General features: G+C 43.7%; 1 protein-coding gene across 1 annotated transcript in view; it reads right to left on the reverse strand.

Annotated features, from left to right (window-relative positions):
- GUCY2F (guanylate cyclase 2F, retinal) overlaps window positions 1-18,962 on the reverse strand; it is an 87,273-nt gene that overhangs the window by 7,306 nt on the left and 61,005 nt on the right. Inside the window, exons 10-15 of the mRNA XM_035005986.1 lie at window positions 14,483-14,632; window positions 10,985-11,133; window positions 8,538-8,701; window positions 7,569-7,761; window positions 3,977-4,151; window positions 1,976-2,074 (exon numbers count right to left, since the gene is read on the reverse strand). Coding sequence (XP_034861877.1) covers window positions 1,976-2,074; window positions 3,977-4,151; window positions 7,569-7,761; window positions 8,538-8,701; window positions 10,985-11,133; window positions 14,483-14,632 — 930 coding nt within the window. The remainder of the gene's footprint in view (window positions 1-1,975; window positions 2,075-3,976; window positions 4,152-7,568; window positions 7,762-8,537; window positions 8,702-10,984; window positions 11,134-14,482; window positions 14,633-18,962) is intronic.

The following is an 18,962-nucleotide window of genomic DNA, read 5'->3' on the forward strand; positions in this document are numbered from 1 at the left end:
TATCTTCCTCACTAAGTCATGGTCACCCAAAACCTCTGCTCAAAAAGGGTTCCTAAAAGCCACCTGCTCGTCTAGGTGCCCCTTGCCAGCTCCGTGTATGCCATTCTAGCATCTGGTTGTCAGTCATAATCCTACTAGTGGGGAACACAGGTCAAAAGAGAGAGATAGCTCGTTCCAATGAGCACCCAGGTATGTGGCAAGGAGAATCACTCCAGGACTGGGTCACTAGTTACTTCCATTCCAGAATCAGTGAATTCAACTGGGCATAATGGAGATATTTAGGAAATTAATTTTTAATAGACCTCTGACTTGTCCTAGTCTCATATCCATCATGAGGCTACCTCTTTACAAATCTTCAATCAGGTGTGGAGCTTAATGCTCTATTTTGGTCACAGTCATTAGTTTCCAGAAAAGCACACTAACCAGCTCCTTTAGTGCTGAGACCACATGTGTCTGCTTCTTTGTGTCCCTCACAATGCATTCCTTGCATAGTCAGTGCTTAATAAACACCTGCTGTGTATGATTCACTCCATTTTCCTCTTCCTAACTCATCACTGGACAAGGTGCTGCCTAAATCTGAAAATTCAATTTCTGCTCTCAGCTCTATATTTCCAATGTGAAATGAGTGGAGTTTCCCCGGTGCAGACCAGAAGATGACTTCAGTCTTCTACAAGCTTACATCAGTCCAGAGTGCTGTGCCAAATCTGCATTGCGGTTCCATGATCAATTTCACTTCATCTTGGGTTGCACTTCAAGAACAAAGTCATATGCATGCAGCGGTTCCTGGATGACTACTTCCATGGCTTCTGCCATGTCTGTGGAGTTTGAAGACTTTCCCAGATGTCAGAAAATTTATTCTGACAACAGCTTCTAAGTTCCGTGCTGCCTCCTTAATCATGGCTTCACAGGCTAGATTGACTAAGACTGGACCCATTGTGCAAGCCTGTTTCTGCACATGAGTGATGAGGAGTGGGGTCAGATAGGGCACCACCCACTGTGATGTAGGCCACCATATCATCAGAGACTAGTTTGCGTAGACTGCTGGAGTTTGGGAAGAGCTTTTCTTGCCTAGTAGCTGTCAAAACCAGGGCTGCTAAGAGCTTAAGTGTTTTTTTTTTTTTAAATAGAAAACCCATGAAAACTGTATATAGAACTTATTATCGTTTTCTATGCTTTCCTATATTAGCATAAACAGATTGCTTTGCTCAACCATGATAAAGGGAAAGACATGTTGTGATTCTGACATCGCCTTAGTAGTGGCCGTAAATAACCAATAAAGAGGTGCCGGCAACAGACAGATGGCATAAAGATTTGTACAGTTTTATTCTCAAAGAAGGCGAGGGGGAAGAAATGGTATCTTTGACACCACGCTTGTTTTGATAAAAACTAAAGATTTTATATACAGGCAAATTGGAATTGACTATTTCAGATTTCCAAGGTTCAGATTTTAGGTTGAGGGACTATTGCTAGCTAAATTCAAGGGGGCTATTTGATAAAACCAGAACTCCTAGGATCCTAACAAGTTCAGAGAGAGGACTAGAGCAGCAAACAGCAGTTGGGTGGGAGGCAGCTGATTCTGGGTGTGTCTCCACAAACTAAATGAAAAACTAAAAATGCCAGTCCCTTACTTTTTCTTTTTTCAACATGACTTCCCCACCAGGCTGGCCAATTTTTTTCTGTACCCAAGGGACATTTTTAGTTGTTTCGATCAAATTGACCGACTTTTTCAGTGTCACTTAGCTACAGCTTCATTTCTAGGACAAGAAAGGTACATGTTTAATCCAATATCACCCCCTACTGGCTTGCCATTAGAGACCAGGAAATCTGTGTATAAAATCTTATTCTTCTCAAATTATTTTTTATTTAAAAAAAAAAAACATTAAAACATCAGGTATCCTGCTCTTCTTCCCCCTCTTGAAAATCACTTTTCCAACAGTAGGAGGTTACCATCCCATCCCATCATTTAGGTACTCACGTAAGCCTGTTGATTCCATCCGAGAAGCTGTGTTCACAGTGTCTCCAAACAGGCAGTATCTGGGCATGGTGAGGCCCACCACTCCAGCAACAACTGGCCCTGTAGAGTAGCAGTCAGTTGGGGTTATAGTCAACAGGTATACATCCAATGCTAATAGAGGAACACTGCCAAGGGAAGGAATGTAGCTGCATAAAAGAACAAAGTTGCTACCAAATAGCTCTGGGAATCTGACGGAAGTCCTACAATGAGTAATAAACTCTTTGCCCTACAAGAAAGCAAGTTTATAATGATGCAGACATGACTACACTTCTGATTTACACTCTTGTTCCAAGTCACAGTTACACCCAAGATACTTATATCTGTCAACAGGGACAAATAAGCATAAAAGCCAAACCAGAAAGGCCCAGGTAGGAACTCAGGATCCAAGCATGTTTGTTGTAATAATAAAAAAAAAATGTGACCCTTTCTTATGTCTTAGGGTAGGAAGAAGGGATCTCATGGGGCTATTTATTTCCCAAGAGAATTATTGCTAAGACAATTGGAAAATCTGAAAAGAAGTAGAATTGACTTTCAATCATTTGTGTTAGGGGCATGGACAAGCAGCATATATAGATAAGAATATATTCTATTTGCCCTTAGAATGTGTTTTGTTCTTACATTTTAATATGGCCATGTTAGGTGTTCAGACAGTGAACATTACTTGATAAAACTTCAGCAACCATACTGAAAACCTAATTCAGGAGTATCTAAAAAGTTCTCCACCCTTACTTTTCTGGCCTCTGCTCTCTATTTAAAATTGTTCAGCATTATGTTTTTGCTATTTCCTGAGTTAAAGAAAGTAATTAAGGGCACCTGGGTGGCTCAGTCAGTTAAGCGTCTGCCTTCAACTCAGGTCATGATCCCAGGGTCCTGGGATTGAGTCCCATGTCAGGCTCCCTGCTCAGTGGGGAATCTACTTCTCTGTCTCCTTCTGCCCCTCCCCCTTGTTCGTGAGCACTCTCTCTCTCTTTCTCAAATAAATAAAATCTTTCAAAAAAAGAAAGTTAATTGTTTTTGTTTCAAAAAGTTCTTTCTTTAATTTATAAGGATAAAAATAAGTAAGAACTACAAAACTTATGTTTTTCATTTTAATTCATTTCTCACCATTCATATGCATTCATTGAGTACTGAGCTAGGCACCAAGGGGAATAAAAAAGAAGTGTAACACATGGTCTCAGTTCTTTAGGAGTTTATAGTCTAATTAAAGAGAAGAGACTACTAAACAGGAAGTAATTAAGCAACAACCCAAGACAAAGTATGGTTGAGGTAAGATAAATGGTATAGAAGTGGGACTGGAAGTCAGCATACAAGTGGTAGTTAAATCATAGACATGAATGAGAGGAGAGTATGTAAGGGGAGAAAAACAGTGGGTGAAAGCCAGGACCTTGGGGAATATCAATATTTAAGGGACAGACAAAGACAGAAGAGATTATCAGACAATGGTAGAAAATGAAAGCCAGGTGGGAGTGGGTTGAGAAACAGAAATCAAGACGTGCAGAGAGCAAGGGGACCACAACTCAGAGCTTTGCAGAAAATGGGGGAACAGCCACAGTTAGAGAGCAGGAGTTGCCAAGACAGCCAGTGAATGAAATGGAGAAAAAGCATTCAGAGAGTGAGGAGCATGTCATAAAAGCCAGTTGAGGGAAGTTTTAGGCATAAAGTAATCAGGGGCACACTACCCTTTTTCTAGTCTTCCCTTGAGGCACATAGGAAATGTTGGCTCTAACAAGAAAGGTAGATTGAAAGGGTTTGGTACCTAGAACAAGGACTGCTTCCCACGGGGGTAGTGCAGGTGCTGGGAAGAGAGTGAAAGTTGGGTAGGCATAAAGAAATTAGGCAGCACTAGACACCTGGATAATTCAGCTGCCAGTAATCAGGGCAGCACTACCCTCCCCGACCTTTTCTAATCTTCTCTTGAGGCACATGGGAATGTCTTTTCTCACTTTAGCTGGCTGTGGTTACCTGAATGCAGGCCTATTCGAATCCGGACTGGCACCTCTGGCATGTGTCTCATCTTAAAGGTACCCACAGAGCTCAGGATATCTAGGGACATGTTTGCAATCTCAGCTGCATGCCGACTGCCATTCCTCTTTGGGAGGCCTGAGGCCACCATGTAAGCATCTCCAATGGTCTCTACCTGGGAATCAGGGGAAATAGAATTAGCAGGGAAATAAGTGTGTGTGTGTGTGTGTGTGTGTGTTTCACAGTTTAAGTGGTATGAGGGAAGCTTATTTCTCGTACAGTGAGGAAGATGGAGAGAGACTGTCAGAGGTTCAAGGTCTGGCTACATATTAGAATCATTTAAGGAGCTTCAGGGAAAAAAAAATTGATGTCTAGGTCCCACACCCATAGATTCTGACATACGCTACTTTGCAGTTTCCTGGCTGGCCCTCAGGAACTATCAGGCCCCAAGTAATTCCTGGGGGAAGGAAAAGGGACATTTCTGAGAGTATCCATAGATGTCCATGGAAGAACACCCTAGGAGAAGGTGCATAAGGCACTCCTCTAGCAAGCATCTCTCTCAAAGATTTGGTAATGAGCTAGGGCAGCCTTAAGGCAAGTATAGAGAAAGGGAAAGGAATGAGGTGGAAGAGACTGTTCCTTCTGCTTTGCATTGCTAATATGATGAAGTTAGTTTATAGTCCCTTGGGTATGAGAACGGAGTCTTTTTTCCATCAGCCACCCCCTCCTCTCCTAGTGCCACCTCTCAAAAGGGCAGCAGTATCTGCCCTCAGCTGCTTTGAGCTGGACACCTGTAAAGAAAGGCAAATCTGTATTCCTCATTTTCCTAAAAGACGTGTGCTCACTCTTTTAGGTGACTAGTAAGGTGAAGCATTTCAAGTAAATCCAAAAGATAAGTAACCTGGAAGGACTTCCATGAAATGTGCCAGTCAGACTGCTAGTATAAGTTTGGATCTAATTAAAATCCATGCTTTTCTGGAGAAGTGCAATAGTTAAGACCACGAAACTGTGATGTCATACTGCCTTGGTTAGACTCCCAGATGCACCATTTACAAACTGTGTGGCCTTGCCAAGTCACTTAACTTCTCTGTGCTATAGTATCCTTATTTGTAAAATAGGGATAATGACAGTACCTACCTTATAGAGTTTTCTAAGGACTGAATAACTTAATATATGCCAAAGCACTTAAAACCTACCTGGTGGATAAGGGCAAGCTATCATCATCATCATTATCATCACCAAACTGATATGTCTTGACACATGCCATGGGATGGTGGCTATGACTCAGCTCCAGAGAGAGTTTAGTAATCAGCAATAGGCCTCTCATCATGACTTTCTATATAGCCAATAACAGTGATGCTTTGAACCCACGGGACTTTGTACCTCTCCATGCTTCCATCCAGGGCCTCCCTTTCCTGGTGCAATTGGAGAAAGGGATCCCTGCACAGAGGAAGGCAACAGGTACAATGTGAATGTTATATGGGAGGGAGAGACTCGCTGGCTGGCCATTATCAAAGAATAGTGGTTGACTCTTCCCCGAAACGAGTCAGTCACTCAGGAGCCCCACAGACATGGATGAGGAGATTAGAAGGGCAGGGAGCATGGGCACTACCTAGCCTTGGTGAGAGACTGCTGTGAGGGACTGTGGGCGGCATGAGCCAGCAGAAGGACACAGAAAGGGCAGAGGAGGTATAGAAAGGGGGCTGGTTGAGATTGGGTGGTAGCAGGAGAACGGAAACTGAAAACAAATCACCAGCTTTGTAATTCTGCAGTAACCTTCTCACTTCCATTTCAGATTATCAAGTGCCAGGGAGGTGATTCCAATTTTACAGGTAAAGAAAATGAAAACACAAACAGGTTTGGTGACTCACTGCTGGTTCAATTTTATTTCCTTTGCACTGTTGTTTTTAATAAGCAGGACTGAAAAATTAGATTTCATTTTTGGATTTGTATAGCCCTGCTCTATTCTGGAAACAGACCACTAACTCCCTATTGCAGCCACAAAGTACCAAAATATCCTATGGCCTCATCCCTAAGACTTCCACCAATTGTCTGAACAGTATCAGCTGCATTGATTAAACCAGTGGCTGTGTTACTGCCCACGCGGAATCATCTTTGACTTTAGTTTCAACTGAATTAGCTTTTGGTGATTTGTTTTTCTCTTCAGGCTGCTTGAGATCAACAAGTTAAGACAGGTAGTCTGATTCCATGGATTTTTTCCTCCACTGTGGTTTCCATGTGTGCTTCTTGATTAGTTTGCAGCTCCGGCTGATTGACAGGTATAATGTCTATTTCTGAGACCTATTTAGGTAGCTTGGCCTAACCCTGAGGCTCTCTACCTGACCTGAAAGGGCCCTGTCTAATCTGAGATAAACATACTGCCCTGTGTGCGATTTGAGAGTTGGAACATTTCAGACTACTGTGAAGGATCCAATGAATGGAGGTACTCATTCCCCAGCTCTACCTTGGTTCCTGGGACAGAGGAGCTGTCTAAAGTTTGGGATGCCTGGGGCATATTTCTCCATCAATAAGACAAGTATCCATGTTGCAGAAACGTGGAAATGGCCTTGCACAGCTATAAGATTTTTAGTCATTTTCTGCCTAGAGATAAGACAACACATAAAAGTCAAGAGTAAGGAAGCATGGCACCCAAATGAGTGAACGTAGCCATCTGTTCTCTGCTCATCTTCTGCAATCTTGGATAGGAAGAATGGAAATTGACAGCTGGAGGGGTGGAGGGAAGGTGGGAGCAGGGGGTTGCAACCTCACGGTTAATGACTTCCCTAGACCTCAGACCACTAGGTGGGCTCTTGGTTACCCTGTAGCAATCCCAAAGAGCCTCAGGTCTAATAGGTCTTTGACCTATGTGATGCCAGAGTTCCCTCCTGTATAAAAATGATACTTAAGGGAGCAAACCAAATTTTAACAGTATGTGTTAGAGCTACACAAGCTTTACCAAGATGAACTCTGTAGCAGTCACCAACAACAGGCAAAGCACCAATCCTTCTTCGGTCTCCCCTTCAGTACCTAGCATGATACTGCCTACACTGTGGTTACTTAGCCACTGAAGTACAATAACCCTTTTGGCTCCAACCTCTTCTTCGTCTCAGTTCCAGAAAACAGTTCAAGAGAAATCTGACTGGCAATCTTTTGCTTGGTTCATACTGTTATTTTGTAAAATGTGAAATTTTATGCATTCTGTCTGGCCTTCATTTCAAATAAGATACTAATGGAACTGGTATACTATTTAAATTTTACTTCCTTAATCAGAGAGGGAGACAAACCATGAGAGACTCTTAACTATAAGAAACAAACGGAGGGTTGCTGGAGGGGAGGGGGATGGGGGGATGGGGTAACCGGGTGATGGGCATTAAGGAGGATACGTGATGTGATGAGCACTGGGTGTTATACGTGACTGATGAATTACTGAACTCTATCTCTGAAACTAAAATAAATAAACAAACAAACAAATAATAAATAAATTTTACTTCCTACATAACAACATTCAGTAAAATTCCACCTTTTAATTTTGGAATATTGACATCATATAAAAATTTCCCTCTAGAATATACTTCTCTGCTCAATAACTTACCTTGTAGACATCATGACTGCCAATGATGGCATCAAAGAGTGTGTACAGGTCATTGAGAAGGTCCACCACCTCAATGGGCTCACTCATGGCTGAGATGGTGGTGAAGCCCACAATGTCACTGAAGTACAAGGTGACCAAGTCAAAGCCCTCAGGTTCAACCGTGCAGCCCTTTTTGAGGGATTCGGCAACTGATCTGAAAAGTAGACACAGCTATTCCTCAGAGGACAGTGGCCTCCCTGCATGCCACACACACATCTGCTAGAACACAATTTCTCCAAAATCACTGCCAAGTAAATGAGGAAGAAGATGTCGTCTGGATGAAAACATTAAATCTTTAATTTAGTCTATTAATATATTTTGAGTGCTTATGATGAGCCAGGCACTCTGCCAGATGCTGGAATACAGCACTGAACAGACAGCCCTGGTCTGTGTTTTTGTGGAGATTTTTCAGCTTTCCTTCTTCCTCAGCTGTCCCTTCACTCAGGGAATGATCCCAGGTGGTTGCTTTGCATGAGACCAGTTTCCCCAATTATCTCCTAGAAGATCATGTTACAACATGATCAGGTGCCTTGGAAATTTTGGAAACAGTATCAACAGGTAAGGCTTTGAACTAAGGAAGGAAAAACCTAGAAAAACAACTCTGCTACTGTCCTCTAGGAGCTCAAAGAACTGACTCCTTTTAATTGGTCAGCTTCCAGGCAAAGTCATGAAGTGACTCATAGAAAAACTGAAGCACCAAAAACTTAAATGACCAGCATGCTCCACAGGTAGTGGGAAATTAGGAAGGTGTGCTCTAGTTCCTTGGTTTCCAATTCATCTTTGATTTGAAGTTGTGACTCAAGCCTACTGGGAAAAGAGAGGGTACAGGACAGGGGGAGGGAACAGTTAGTTGATGGGTAATTTTTTTTTTCTATTTTTACTAGAACACACTGTTACAAGGATTCACACTCCTCAGGTGTTCACACATACGGGGGTAGCATCTGTGTTAGAAGCTTTTCCGTTTTCTGTTTTTCAATTTCCAGTTCTTCAGTCCGTTCCCGAATCAAATCTTCCAAGTTGCTAGAATATTGCTCCAACATTCGAAGCATGGAATCAATGATATTGGTCTTCTTCCCTTTATTGAAAGTCTTAAACTGGAAGTAAAACAGAACAAGGAGCCAGGGGAATTTTTACTCTCCAAACTCAGAGATGATAGAGTAGGACCCCTTATCACAAATCCCTTCCTCTAAAATGCCAGGGCACAAGAAGTAAACCTAGATATAAATAGGAAAAGTCACCACTCAACCTCATTGTTACCCTGGCCCATTCACAGGGCTCTTTTTCCCTGAGTGGCTCTTCCCCCTACCCTTCTGGCTTTTTGAAGTCTGAGCAAAGGTGCTCTGGGAAGGATTCTCCAGCTCTCAGATGCTTTCACATGAGTAGTAGCCACTACAAAGGCAATAGGATCTGGTCTTGAGCCCAGGCCATTTGTGAGTTGAATAAGGGGAGAGAGGGCAGGAGAGTACTGCTTTACCCTTCTGGATAATCAACCTACGAAGTCATCCTGACTTCTAATGCCACTGTGTTACCAGTTCTTGGACAGTGGATGGTTCCTTGACCTCTTAAATATGACCCAAGATCTACATGGTTAGATCTACCCCTATTTCTTACCATCTTACCATGGAAGTCCAGGAATAATGATGTGGTCTAGCACCTACCCTTCATGTCAGTCAGGCTCATGTAGAAATTCAACTGGTCTTGCCCCATTCTATGCTCTGATCCTTTAGAGGTGGCTGCATGCCACAGATTTTTAATGTGCCCTCCTGAGGCCCTGTCCATCTACAGAGACAGGGAGCTTGGCATAGCACTGGAATCACGAGGGGGTAGCCCCTCCTTGCTGATGTGTTCAGTATGCACAAGGCTGTGTTTACAACAATAAGAAGACTGGTGGTAGTTTTGCTGAGCAGACATCTAGGAATCTTGTCCCAATGAACCTTCTTACACAGCTGGGCCACACATGCTCCCCTTAGCACTCAATGCCCCAAAGCTGATACCAGGGGTTTTCTTCTGAGCCTGGTCCACATCGACGTGTCTACCAAGGTCCTGCAGGTAATCTCAGTAGCCTGCTCAAATGTTTAAGGCTCCCCTATTGCCTAACCCGGGGAGCCTCCCTCTCCTCCTCTTCCCGTTTAAGTTTTATTAGCTGCAGGGAGTGGGCAGACTATCCTGGTCTTTCAGACAATTTAAACTTCCACCAAAGCATTTCAGTGAAGGCAGCCCCACCAATGTCTGTTTGAAGGCTGTATGACGTGCACTCCTTCTATCTATCACCAGCTTCTCTGCTGCCTTCTGAAATAACATCTCTAGCATCAACACAAGGGCAAATGCTTTTTCTCTTGCCTCATGGTAAGTTTTCAGAAATGTGACCTTCATGGTCCTTTGCCTTTTCCATACTATTGAATACCTGTTTGAGTGTCCTCAAGAAACCCAGCCAGGCTAATGGAGGCATTGTTAGTTGGGGACATGGATGACTACAAATGCAGGGCCCCTCGGGCTTTCAATCCAACTCCTTTTTTCCGCCTCAGATACCTGCCACTCACAAAGCATCTCAGTGCTGTACTCCAGCCAGGCTCAAAAGCCTCTCCACCAGAGCTGACACAGCACTCATAGAGAGCACCCTCAATTTTGGTATCCTGTAGTTTCAACAAAGCCCTAAGCTGCGTGTTCCAACATAAGAACTGCACCCTAGCTCCCCTTAGCAGGGCTCTCTCTGCCTTTTCCTCATTTCCCCCTTTCTATCCCCAACTCTAGGGAAAAAATTAGCCTCTTCAGAAATTTAGTATCTTAAGGAGAGAGTTTACCATTTTTTGTGCACTCTATTGCCTCAAGTAGTTCCCTAGGAACCTACAAAATCTCCTGCTTTTGTACTCCCCGTTTGCACTTTCTTCTGTCATGAGCATCTTTCGAAGACCCTATGTCTTTCCTAACCCCTCAAAACCACCTGGCATCACTTCAATGGTATACTCAGCAGAGTTCTCTGGGATCTCCAAAGCAAACATGGCTCTATGAGGACCTGCATCTATTCTATGATACCCATTTTTAACAGTCTCAATGCCATTGCCTTGCAAGTGCCCAGTGGTTCAATTCTATTTCTGAAAGGTTGGTTAGGTCAGGTTGGGGATGGTCTGGAACAGAGGTTCATATACAGAAGCACATTAAAATCAACCATTGCGCTCTTGGAGGATGTGCTGGGGATGCTCCAGTATCGAAGGCCTCCAAGTAGCCACCCCAATGCTTCCTCCCCAAGAGGAGTGATTTTTTTTTTTTCTCTTCCAAGAGCTTCCTTTCACAATATGATGAGAACCCAAGGAGTTAGTTTTCGGTAGGCTGGCTTTAGGATGACTTCTGGGCAGTGCTAAGATTCACAGAGTCCTTACCTGATTAAATATTTCATCAAAAGTTGGTCGCTGTTCTGCAGCTTCAGCCCAGCACTGCTTCATCAGCTGGAGACATTCTGGAGGGGCATACTCAGGAGGAACCACTGGTCTGTACACAGGAGGAGGCTTCTTAAGTCTGTCTATGATTTCTGTCCGGAAGTAAGAGGAGAAAGTTGTACAAATCATAGAAAGAGCACCAAGATTTGACAAAGATCATTGAGTTTTAGCAAAGAAAGAGGTTAACCAGGGAAAAAATCACAGAAAGGCCATCTCCTTTGCTTTTTCCTCAAGTGGCTTGAATGTAAATTGTTTCTGAGCAAAGGAAGTATTAGTCAATTGAGGAGGGGACAAGAAAATCAGTTGGGCCAGTAGTATCATTTAGGCACAGCTTTATCCTGCTTTTAGGTTTTAGGTTTTAGATGTGTCCTATCTGATGTCAATTCTAACACTATACCTCCAATGATCTGGCTCCCTTCACCTACCTCCAAATCATCTAAACTTTCCAATCCCCACAGTAGACCCACTTAGCCCTCCCTAAAGTCCCAGGCCCAGCCCAGATGCACACTGTGAGCCCTGCCTGGCCCCTAGGAAAGAGGATTAAGAACTCCAATAAATAGTTCAAGACCTCATCTAGATCCTCCTAACTGCTTGTCCTTGAACTTCACTTTCAGTGGAACATTTACCATGTATCAGACTATGGGCTAAGGACTTTGAATGCATTCTTTTATTAGATTCTCACTACAAACAGATGAGGTAGGAGCCCTTATTTTTATTTTACAGACGGTGAAAATGAGGAACAGAGAGAAAGTAAATTGTTCAAGGTCACATGGCTAGCTAGGGGTGCCTGGGTGGCTCAGTTGTTAAGCGTCTGCCTTAACAGGGTCCTGGGATCAAGCCCCGCATCGGGCTCCCTGCTCGGCGGGAAGCCTGCTTCTCCCTCTCCCACTCCTCCTGCGTGTGTTCCCTCTCTCGCTGTCTTTCTCTGTCAAATAAATAAATAAAATCTTTAAAAAAAAAAACAAAAACAAAACAAAGTCACATGGCTAGCAAGTGACAGAATTTGAATTTGACCCCAGGCAGTCTCAATCTACTACATTGTCCCGCTTCCAAATGCCTCAGACTTCAACTGGGAGTTCCAAAACTCCCTATTCAGACCCAAAAGCCATTAGTGACTGAGAAGTCCAGATCAGGCAGACTGACAAAGAGTGAAAACTCCCTGGAAGTAGGAGAAAATAGTAAGCCTTCAATGTCCTCAGCAACCCACACTAGACCTCAAACTGTTCTCTCTGCTTCCAGCCTAGCCTTCTATTCTTCTTAAATTTATTTTTAAATTTAAATTTACATTTAAGTATTTAAATGTAAATTTAAATAGATAAATCTATTCTTAAAACACGAACCAAAAAAAAAAAAAAACCACACACACACACAAATATGGCCATGTCACTTTCTTGCTTAAAACCCTTTCACGACTTCTCATAACACACAGGGTAAAATCTAAGCCCTATCTCTTCAGCTCATTTCTTATCCCTAACCCCCTCCCCACAGCCCCAACTCCAACAGGCACCAAACCTTGCTTGCCCCACCAGTGTGCCCTTCCCACCCCTATATTGGCTGTAACACTCCAACAGTGCTGCTTCATACCATAGTAAGTGCCCCCTTGTCTCCATGAAAGAAGGGGAGGTTGTCGCCTCTGACCTCTCAGCTCCTTCTGATATTGCACCTCTGCTCCTTCAACCCACGTTGACCCATACCAGTAATGGTTTCTCCATTGCAGCGCCCTGCTCTCAGTGTAATAGATTCCATGTGAACAAACCCCTTGGAGAGTGACTGCCCTCATCCACTCTCTGGTAAAGGGAGTCCTGATCTTTTTACCAGAACACCACTGAGTTGAATGGGTTACTTCTCCATTTAGGCCCAGCATAATTCATGCCCTTGAGGAGCTTAGAGTTCAATGGAGGAGCTATACAGGGACCAAAAATATGTGTTCTAGCAGATATTCCACACAGGTAAGCACAGAGGGGGCACCTGGCCCACACTGAAGAGGTCAGAGAAGGCTTTCCAGAGGAGGTGACAAAAATTGGACGAGGCAAAGTGGGGAGAAGGTGAGGGCATTCCAAGGACTATGAACAGCTCTCTTGAAGGCACAGAGGTAAGAGAGACCATGGTACTTTCAGTCATGTGGTTTAGCTGGAGTGTAGGGAGTGACAGAACATAAGCTTAGAGAGGTGGCTAGGGGCAGATTTCAAAGAGCCTTGTATGTCACGTGAGGAATCTGGGCTTCATTGACAAGTGATGGGGAACAGTTAGGGAGTTCTGAGTAGAGGAGTGATATGGGACTCTGAGTGGGGGCAAAAGATAGCTAAGTATTTTGGGTTTCTTTGTTTTGTTTTGTTTGTATTTTTTATTTTTTTATTTTGAAATTAAGTTAGACTTCCAGAAAAGTTATAAAACTAGTATAATAATTGCCTGTATACCCTTCACTCAGCTTCTTCTAATGTTAATAGCTTATATAACCATAGTACAATGGTTGGTACATTACTATTGGTACATTACTATTACTGTTCTAGTCTTTATTTGAATTTCATCAATTTTATTCCTAATATTCCTTTTCTGTCCCACAATCCAATTCAAGACCCATATTGCATTTAATTATCGTGTCTCTGTCTCCTTCAGTCTGTGATGTTTCTTCATTCTGTCCCTGTCTTTCATGACTTTTGATAAATATTGGCCAATTATTTTGCAGAATGTCTCTCATTTGGGATGTGTCTGATGTTGTCTCCTGGGTAGATTGTTATGCATTTTTTGGCAAAAATTCCACAAAGGTGACATTGTGCCCTTCTCAGTGCATCATGTCACGGGGTACATGATGACAGTGTGCCTTGATCACTTGGTTAAGGTGGTGTCTGCAGGATCATCCTCCCCTAGTAAATTTATTATTTTTCCACTTATAATTACTACATATCTAGTGGGTTCATACTCTTAGATTATGCAAATATCCTGTTTCCCCTCAAACTTTTGCCCACTGATTTTACCATTCCTTGATGGATTGTGCCTGATAGGCAATCATTTTGATGAAAAATGAGGATTAAAGCTTATGGCATGTCATAGGGAAAGTATGGAAGGACCTTGCCATCCAGGCGCATCATGAGGGGTACTGAAATACCTGACAGGGAGTGTCTCAAAGTAGAGGAGGCTGCTAAAAAAACAAAAACAAAAAACAAACAAAAAAAATAGTCCAACATAGGTCCTGTAGGTTCTTGGCTAATGTTCCAGTTTGGAAAGGGCCAACTTCTTGGGTTGGGAAACTTCTTCAAAATGCCTAAATCTGTTTGGTTCTAAGTCCCACCTGCACACAACATGGGCTATTTGCAGACTAGCAGGCAGTTAGCACAAACACATAACTGTGTTCACTCTTCTGGCAAATTACAACCGCCTGGGGTAGGCTGATGATGTGGGTCATGGTGGGCCCCTAGTGGCCTTTTTTCACCTCCCGCTTACCTTTGGCAGGCAGATCCATCATGCAGAATGGGGTGCCCCGGACCATCACTTCTTGCATGATGATGGCAAAGCTATAGACGTCTCCTGCAAAAGAACCTAACCTGCTGCCCTTTGGGGCTCTCAATAGTTCAGGGGCCGTCCATAGCAACTCTGAAAAGAAAGCATTGTGTAATGAATGCAGGGAGGATTAACTGACAGTGTTTGCAATGCCCTCAAGGGTTCCAAGGGTGCTGTTTCATTGACTGCTTTATATTTTTATTAGACAGACTAGCATGCTAGTGCCCCCCACCCGGGGTCCAAATCTATGAATCTAAGAAATTGCACACAGAGAAAGCATACTACTCTCCCCACTCCAGGACCATGGAGGCAGATAGAGCGGAGGTGTGGGGCAGGACAGAGAAGCTCAAAGTAGAAAAACTATCTGGCACTTGCTTTCTTGCTCTCTTGAGCCTGCAAGTAGTAATTGGCAAGCTTCCAGGGAAAGGCAAGTGCACAGCCACTCCGGTTGCCATGGATTTGCTATTTGCTGAGATCTATATGTGTCTGGTAATTTGATTGTGCTTGGGGCTCAGGGATTCACAAGTTGCTTTCTCCAGGTCTTCTCTAAGAGGATTAGAGGATCTCCAGGCCTCCTCTATTCCTCACAGAGCAAGAAGATGCAACAATTCCTTCAAGTCAGTTCTACAAATATTTATTGAGGGTCTACTATGTACTGGGCACTACACTAGGTGCAGGGATGGCACCAGAGATGAATTAGACCTTGCCTCTGCCCTTGCAGAGTTCACAGAGCAATGGGCAACACAGACATGTGAACCCCCTAACTGCAATACATGGCAGGGCTGTTTAAATAATATATAAAGAAATACACAGTGGGGCGCCTGGGTGGCTCAGCTGAGCGTCTGACTCTTGGTTTCAGCTCAGGTTGTGATCTCGGGGTCATGAGATCGAGCCCTCACCCCCCACCCCCATCAGATTCCGTGCTCAGCGTGGAGTCTGCTTAAGATTCTCTCCCTCTCCCTCTGCCCCTCTCCCCACTCATGTGCCTCTCTCTCTCTCTCCATCTCTTAAATAAATAAATAAATGAATAAATAAATAACACATTCACACATTAGTAATATAAATGGAGTAGTCAAAAGTGGGAGGGAGCATTTTACATGGAATCATATGAAATTGCCATTTCTATGGGTAAAAATGGTTGAATAATGACAATTCCATGAGGCTCAAACTAAAAAAAAAAAAAAGGAGAGAGAGAGAAAACTGAGCTGATCAAATTGATCCAGGAAGGCTTCCTGGAAAAGTTAGATCTTAAAGGATCTTGTTAAAAAGGTCAAGGATGCTGTTCCCTAGAGCTGAGAGGGTAAGGGCTTTGCAGGGAGAAAGAACAGTACGTGCAAAAGAACAAGAAGTAGAAAGGAGCAAATTGCCGATGGGGGTGGTGGTAAGCAGATTAGCTTGGCTGAAGAGAAGGGCTCTGTTAAGGAATAATGAGAAATGAGAAATGGGGTTGATGAACTGGGGGAGGGAGGGTGGCTAGAAGAATGAGGGCAGAAGGTGAGAGGCCCTGAGAGCCAAATGAAGGCATTTGGAGTGAATACAAAAGGCAGTAGGGGTGCAGGAGCTGGAGAGGGATTTGATGAAAGCTGTATTCGTCAGATTAATCTGGCAACCGGCACAAGCTGGATTGAAGGAGAGAGGCTGGAGTCAGGGGGACCAGTTAGGAAGTTATTACAGTAGGAGCCCAAGGCGAGGTGAAAGGGGCCTGAATGGGGGTGGGGGTGGCAGCCGTAGGACAGGGAGCCAGATACACAGGAAGGCTATAATGGAGAAGGGAGTAACAGGGCTGGGGACGGACTCAATGTGCTCCTTGGCGGGAAAAGGTCTGGAGTAAACAAGGGGTTGAAGTCCAGAAAGGAAGGCTGGAGAAGAGTCTGCTGAGAGTGGGGGTAGTGGGGGAAAAGTGCTGGCTACCTTTTCATCTTGTTAACTTTGAGTATTGGGAAGGGAGCCCAGGGTACAAGTTCCTGTGAAGCAGGAAGGAGGATGGAAAGGTCAGAGATTATTTTGGTGTGTGAGTGAACCCCAGGAAAGAGAAACTCCCCCTGGAAACTCCTATTTTAAGCCAATGCTGATCAAAATGGTGGAACAGGGAATTCTAGCCTTACCCCCAATCATGTACTCATCTCCCCTCCTTGTCCTCCAGGTGTCCCCAGCCTTTGTCACACACACACACACCCCACTCTCCCGCCCCCGTGGAAGTCTCTGATATAGTCACTATAGTGGTTTTGCCTTTATGTCTTCTTGCCTAGGAGGACTTATATTTGCAAAGAACTCCCAAAGAGACTGAATGTTACTTTGGTCAAAGGAATGCATTTCTGACTGTGGGATTTCAGGAATACATTTTTGATATGGTTTGGAGGAGGAGGGCAGGAGGGTTATCTCGCAGCAAGGAAAATGCAGCTGTTTCTTCCGCCATCCTCTTTCCTATACATTTAAAAGCACAAGAAGGGAAAAAAGGACAGAACTCTCCAGTAAAAAGCTGGGTGATTAAATACAATCATTACCGAAGAGTATTTTCAAAGAGCACTTACATGTATGTTGTTAATGGCTAAAATGAGGCTTTATCTGTGCTATACTTATGTAATTGAAAGTGGACAGTAATGAATACACTTACAACCCACCCCCATTTCCCCATCCCCACTCTAGAGCCAAGTAAGAGCCACTACCTACCATTAGACTTGAACTCTTAGGAAAACTAGAAAAATTACTTTGGCTTGTTTAGCATCTACTGATGCCAGTACTAAGTCTGAGCCTTGCTGTGGTGATAAGAATCAATTGTGGAGAGCCAGTGCGGTGAAGCGCAAAAGAACAGAGAGCTGAAAGTCAAGAGACCGAGGTTCAAAATCTGAGCTTGGTCACTAAGTCGCTCACCTTACTGAACCTCAGCTTCCCCATCTGTAAAACAGACGTTGAGCCAGACGATCTGCAAGAGGCTCGCAATTATAAGATTCTATTAGCTCTGTCATCTATGGAGGAAGCAGCAAGTGTCCTTATTTCATTTTACTTCATCCATTCATTGATTCACCAAACATTTATTCTGCCAGGTACAGTGAAAGGCACTGAGCGAGGCAAACATGTTTCTTGCCTTTGCAGAGCTTATAGGTTGAGTTGGGAGAGAAGGCAGCTAATTAAACACGTAATACCAACAAAGTATGGTATTACAACAAAGTTCAAAGCCCTAAGATCATAAAGAGGGAAACTTAGCTGAGCAGAGGGGGTCATGGAAAGTCTCTTGTTGAATCAGTGGTATTTAAGTTGAGCCCTGAAGAAGGAATAGAATCTAGCCAGACTCCGAGGAGTTTATAACAGAGTGGGAAAGGAAGAGTGTCCCAAGGAATGGGCCCAGCGTGTGTGACGGTCTGGGAGTAAGAGAGAGCCTGGGGTAAATAAACAACTGGAAGGAGTTCAGCACTGCTAGAGCCCAGAGATGGAGGGGGAGTTGATTAAGCACGAGAGGTCCACAAGGCCCAAACCACACAGGGCTCATAAGCCATGTAAAGGAATTTGAACTTTATCCTAAGAGCAATGGGAAGCCATTCAGTGCATTTTGGCACAGCTCTAACATGATCAGATTTGCAGTTGAGAGAACTCCCTCTGGCTGCGGTGTGTGAAGAATGGATTGTGATCCAGACTGCCATTGCAATTTGGAGAGTGAAATGAAACAGTAAGAAGGAGAGACAGAGAAAGACACAGACACACGCACGCACACACACGCACTTCCCCCCACCCCCTATCCTTTCCCCACTCTAGGACCAGAGTTTCTTAAGTTTGCAAGTTGCCAACCTGTGAATTAAGTGGAACTCTGGGAAGTTGGGCATTGTGTTTTATCTTTTGTAGATGACTCATCTTGACAGGAAGCTAAGTACTTGCCAATCTGCAGCTGCTGTCCCCAACATCCTAGCCATAATACCAGGCAACTACTCCAAGCTTTCAAATTGGAATTAGCCAAACAATAACCGTAAGACTAAGTTGGCAACAAGAACAGGTCCACAGAAAGAGAGAGAGGGAGAAAAGAGAGAATGGTTTTTATTGTGATTACCGGGAGCTTCACGTCCTCCAAAGCATGGATAGGCAGAGAAACGAAGATGTTATTATAAGTTGTAATTTCGCTGCATATAGGGGCCAGTCTTCAAAAGACCTGAATTGACTTTCTGGAACTGCTGCTAAGTAGCTGTAGGACTTGGGAAAAATCTTGAGCCTCACTTATCTCATCTGTAAAATGAGAGAGTTGGACTAGATGCCTCCCCAACATTCAACCCATCCCTGCGCACCATACTGATGCTGCCACTGATGGCTGGGCGGTCTTGTCTGTATCTGTGCACGTGTTTCTCTGTGTCTTTCAGTCTTTGTTTCTCTCACGTCGGCAGTTTTAAAACTTACACTGCCAAAGATTCTTTTAAGAATATATGTTGTAATTTCGATC

This window comes from Mirounga leonina, unplaced genomic scaffold, assembly GCF_011800145.1.
Source record: "Mirounga leonina isolate KUSES-001 unplaced genomic scaffold, KU_Mleo_1.0 Mir_101664, whole genome shotgun sequence".
Taxonomy (NCBI): Eukaryota; Metazoa; Chordata; class Mammalia; order Carnivora; family Phocidae; genus Mirounga; species Mirounga leonina.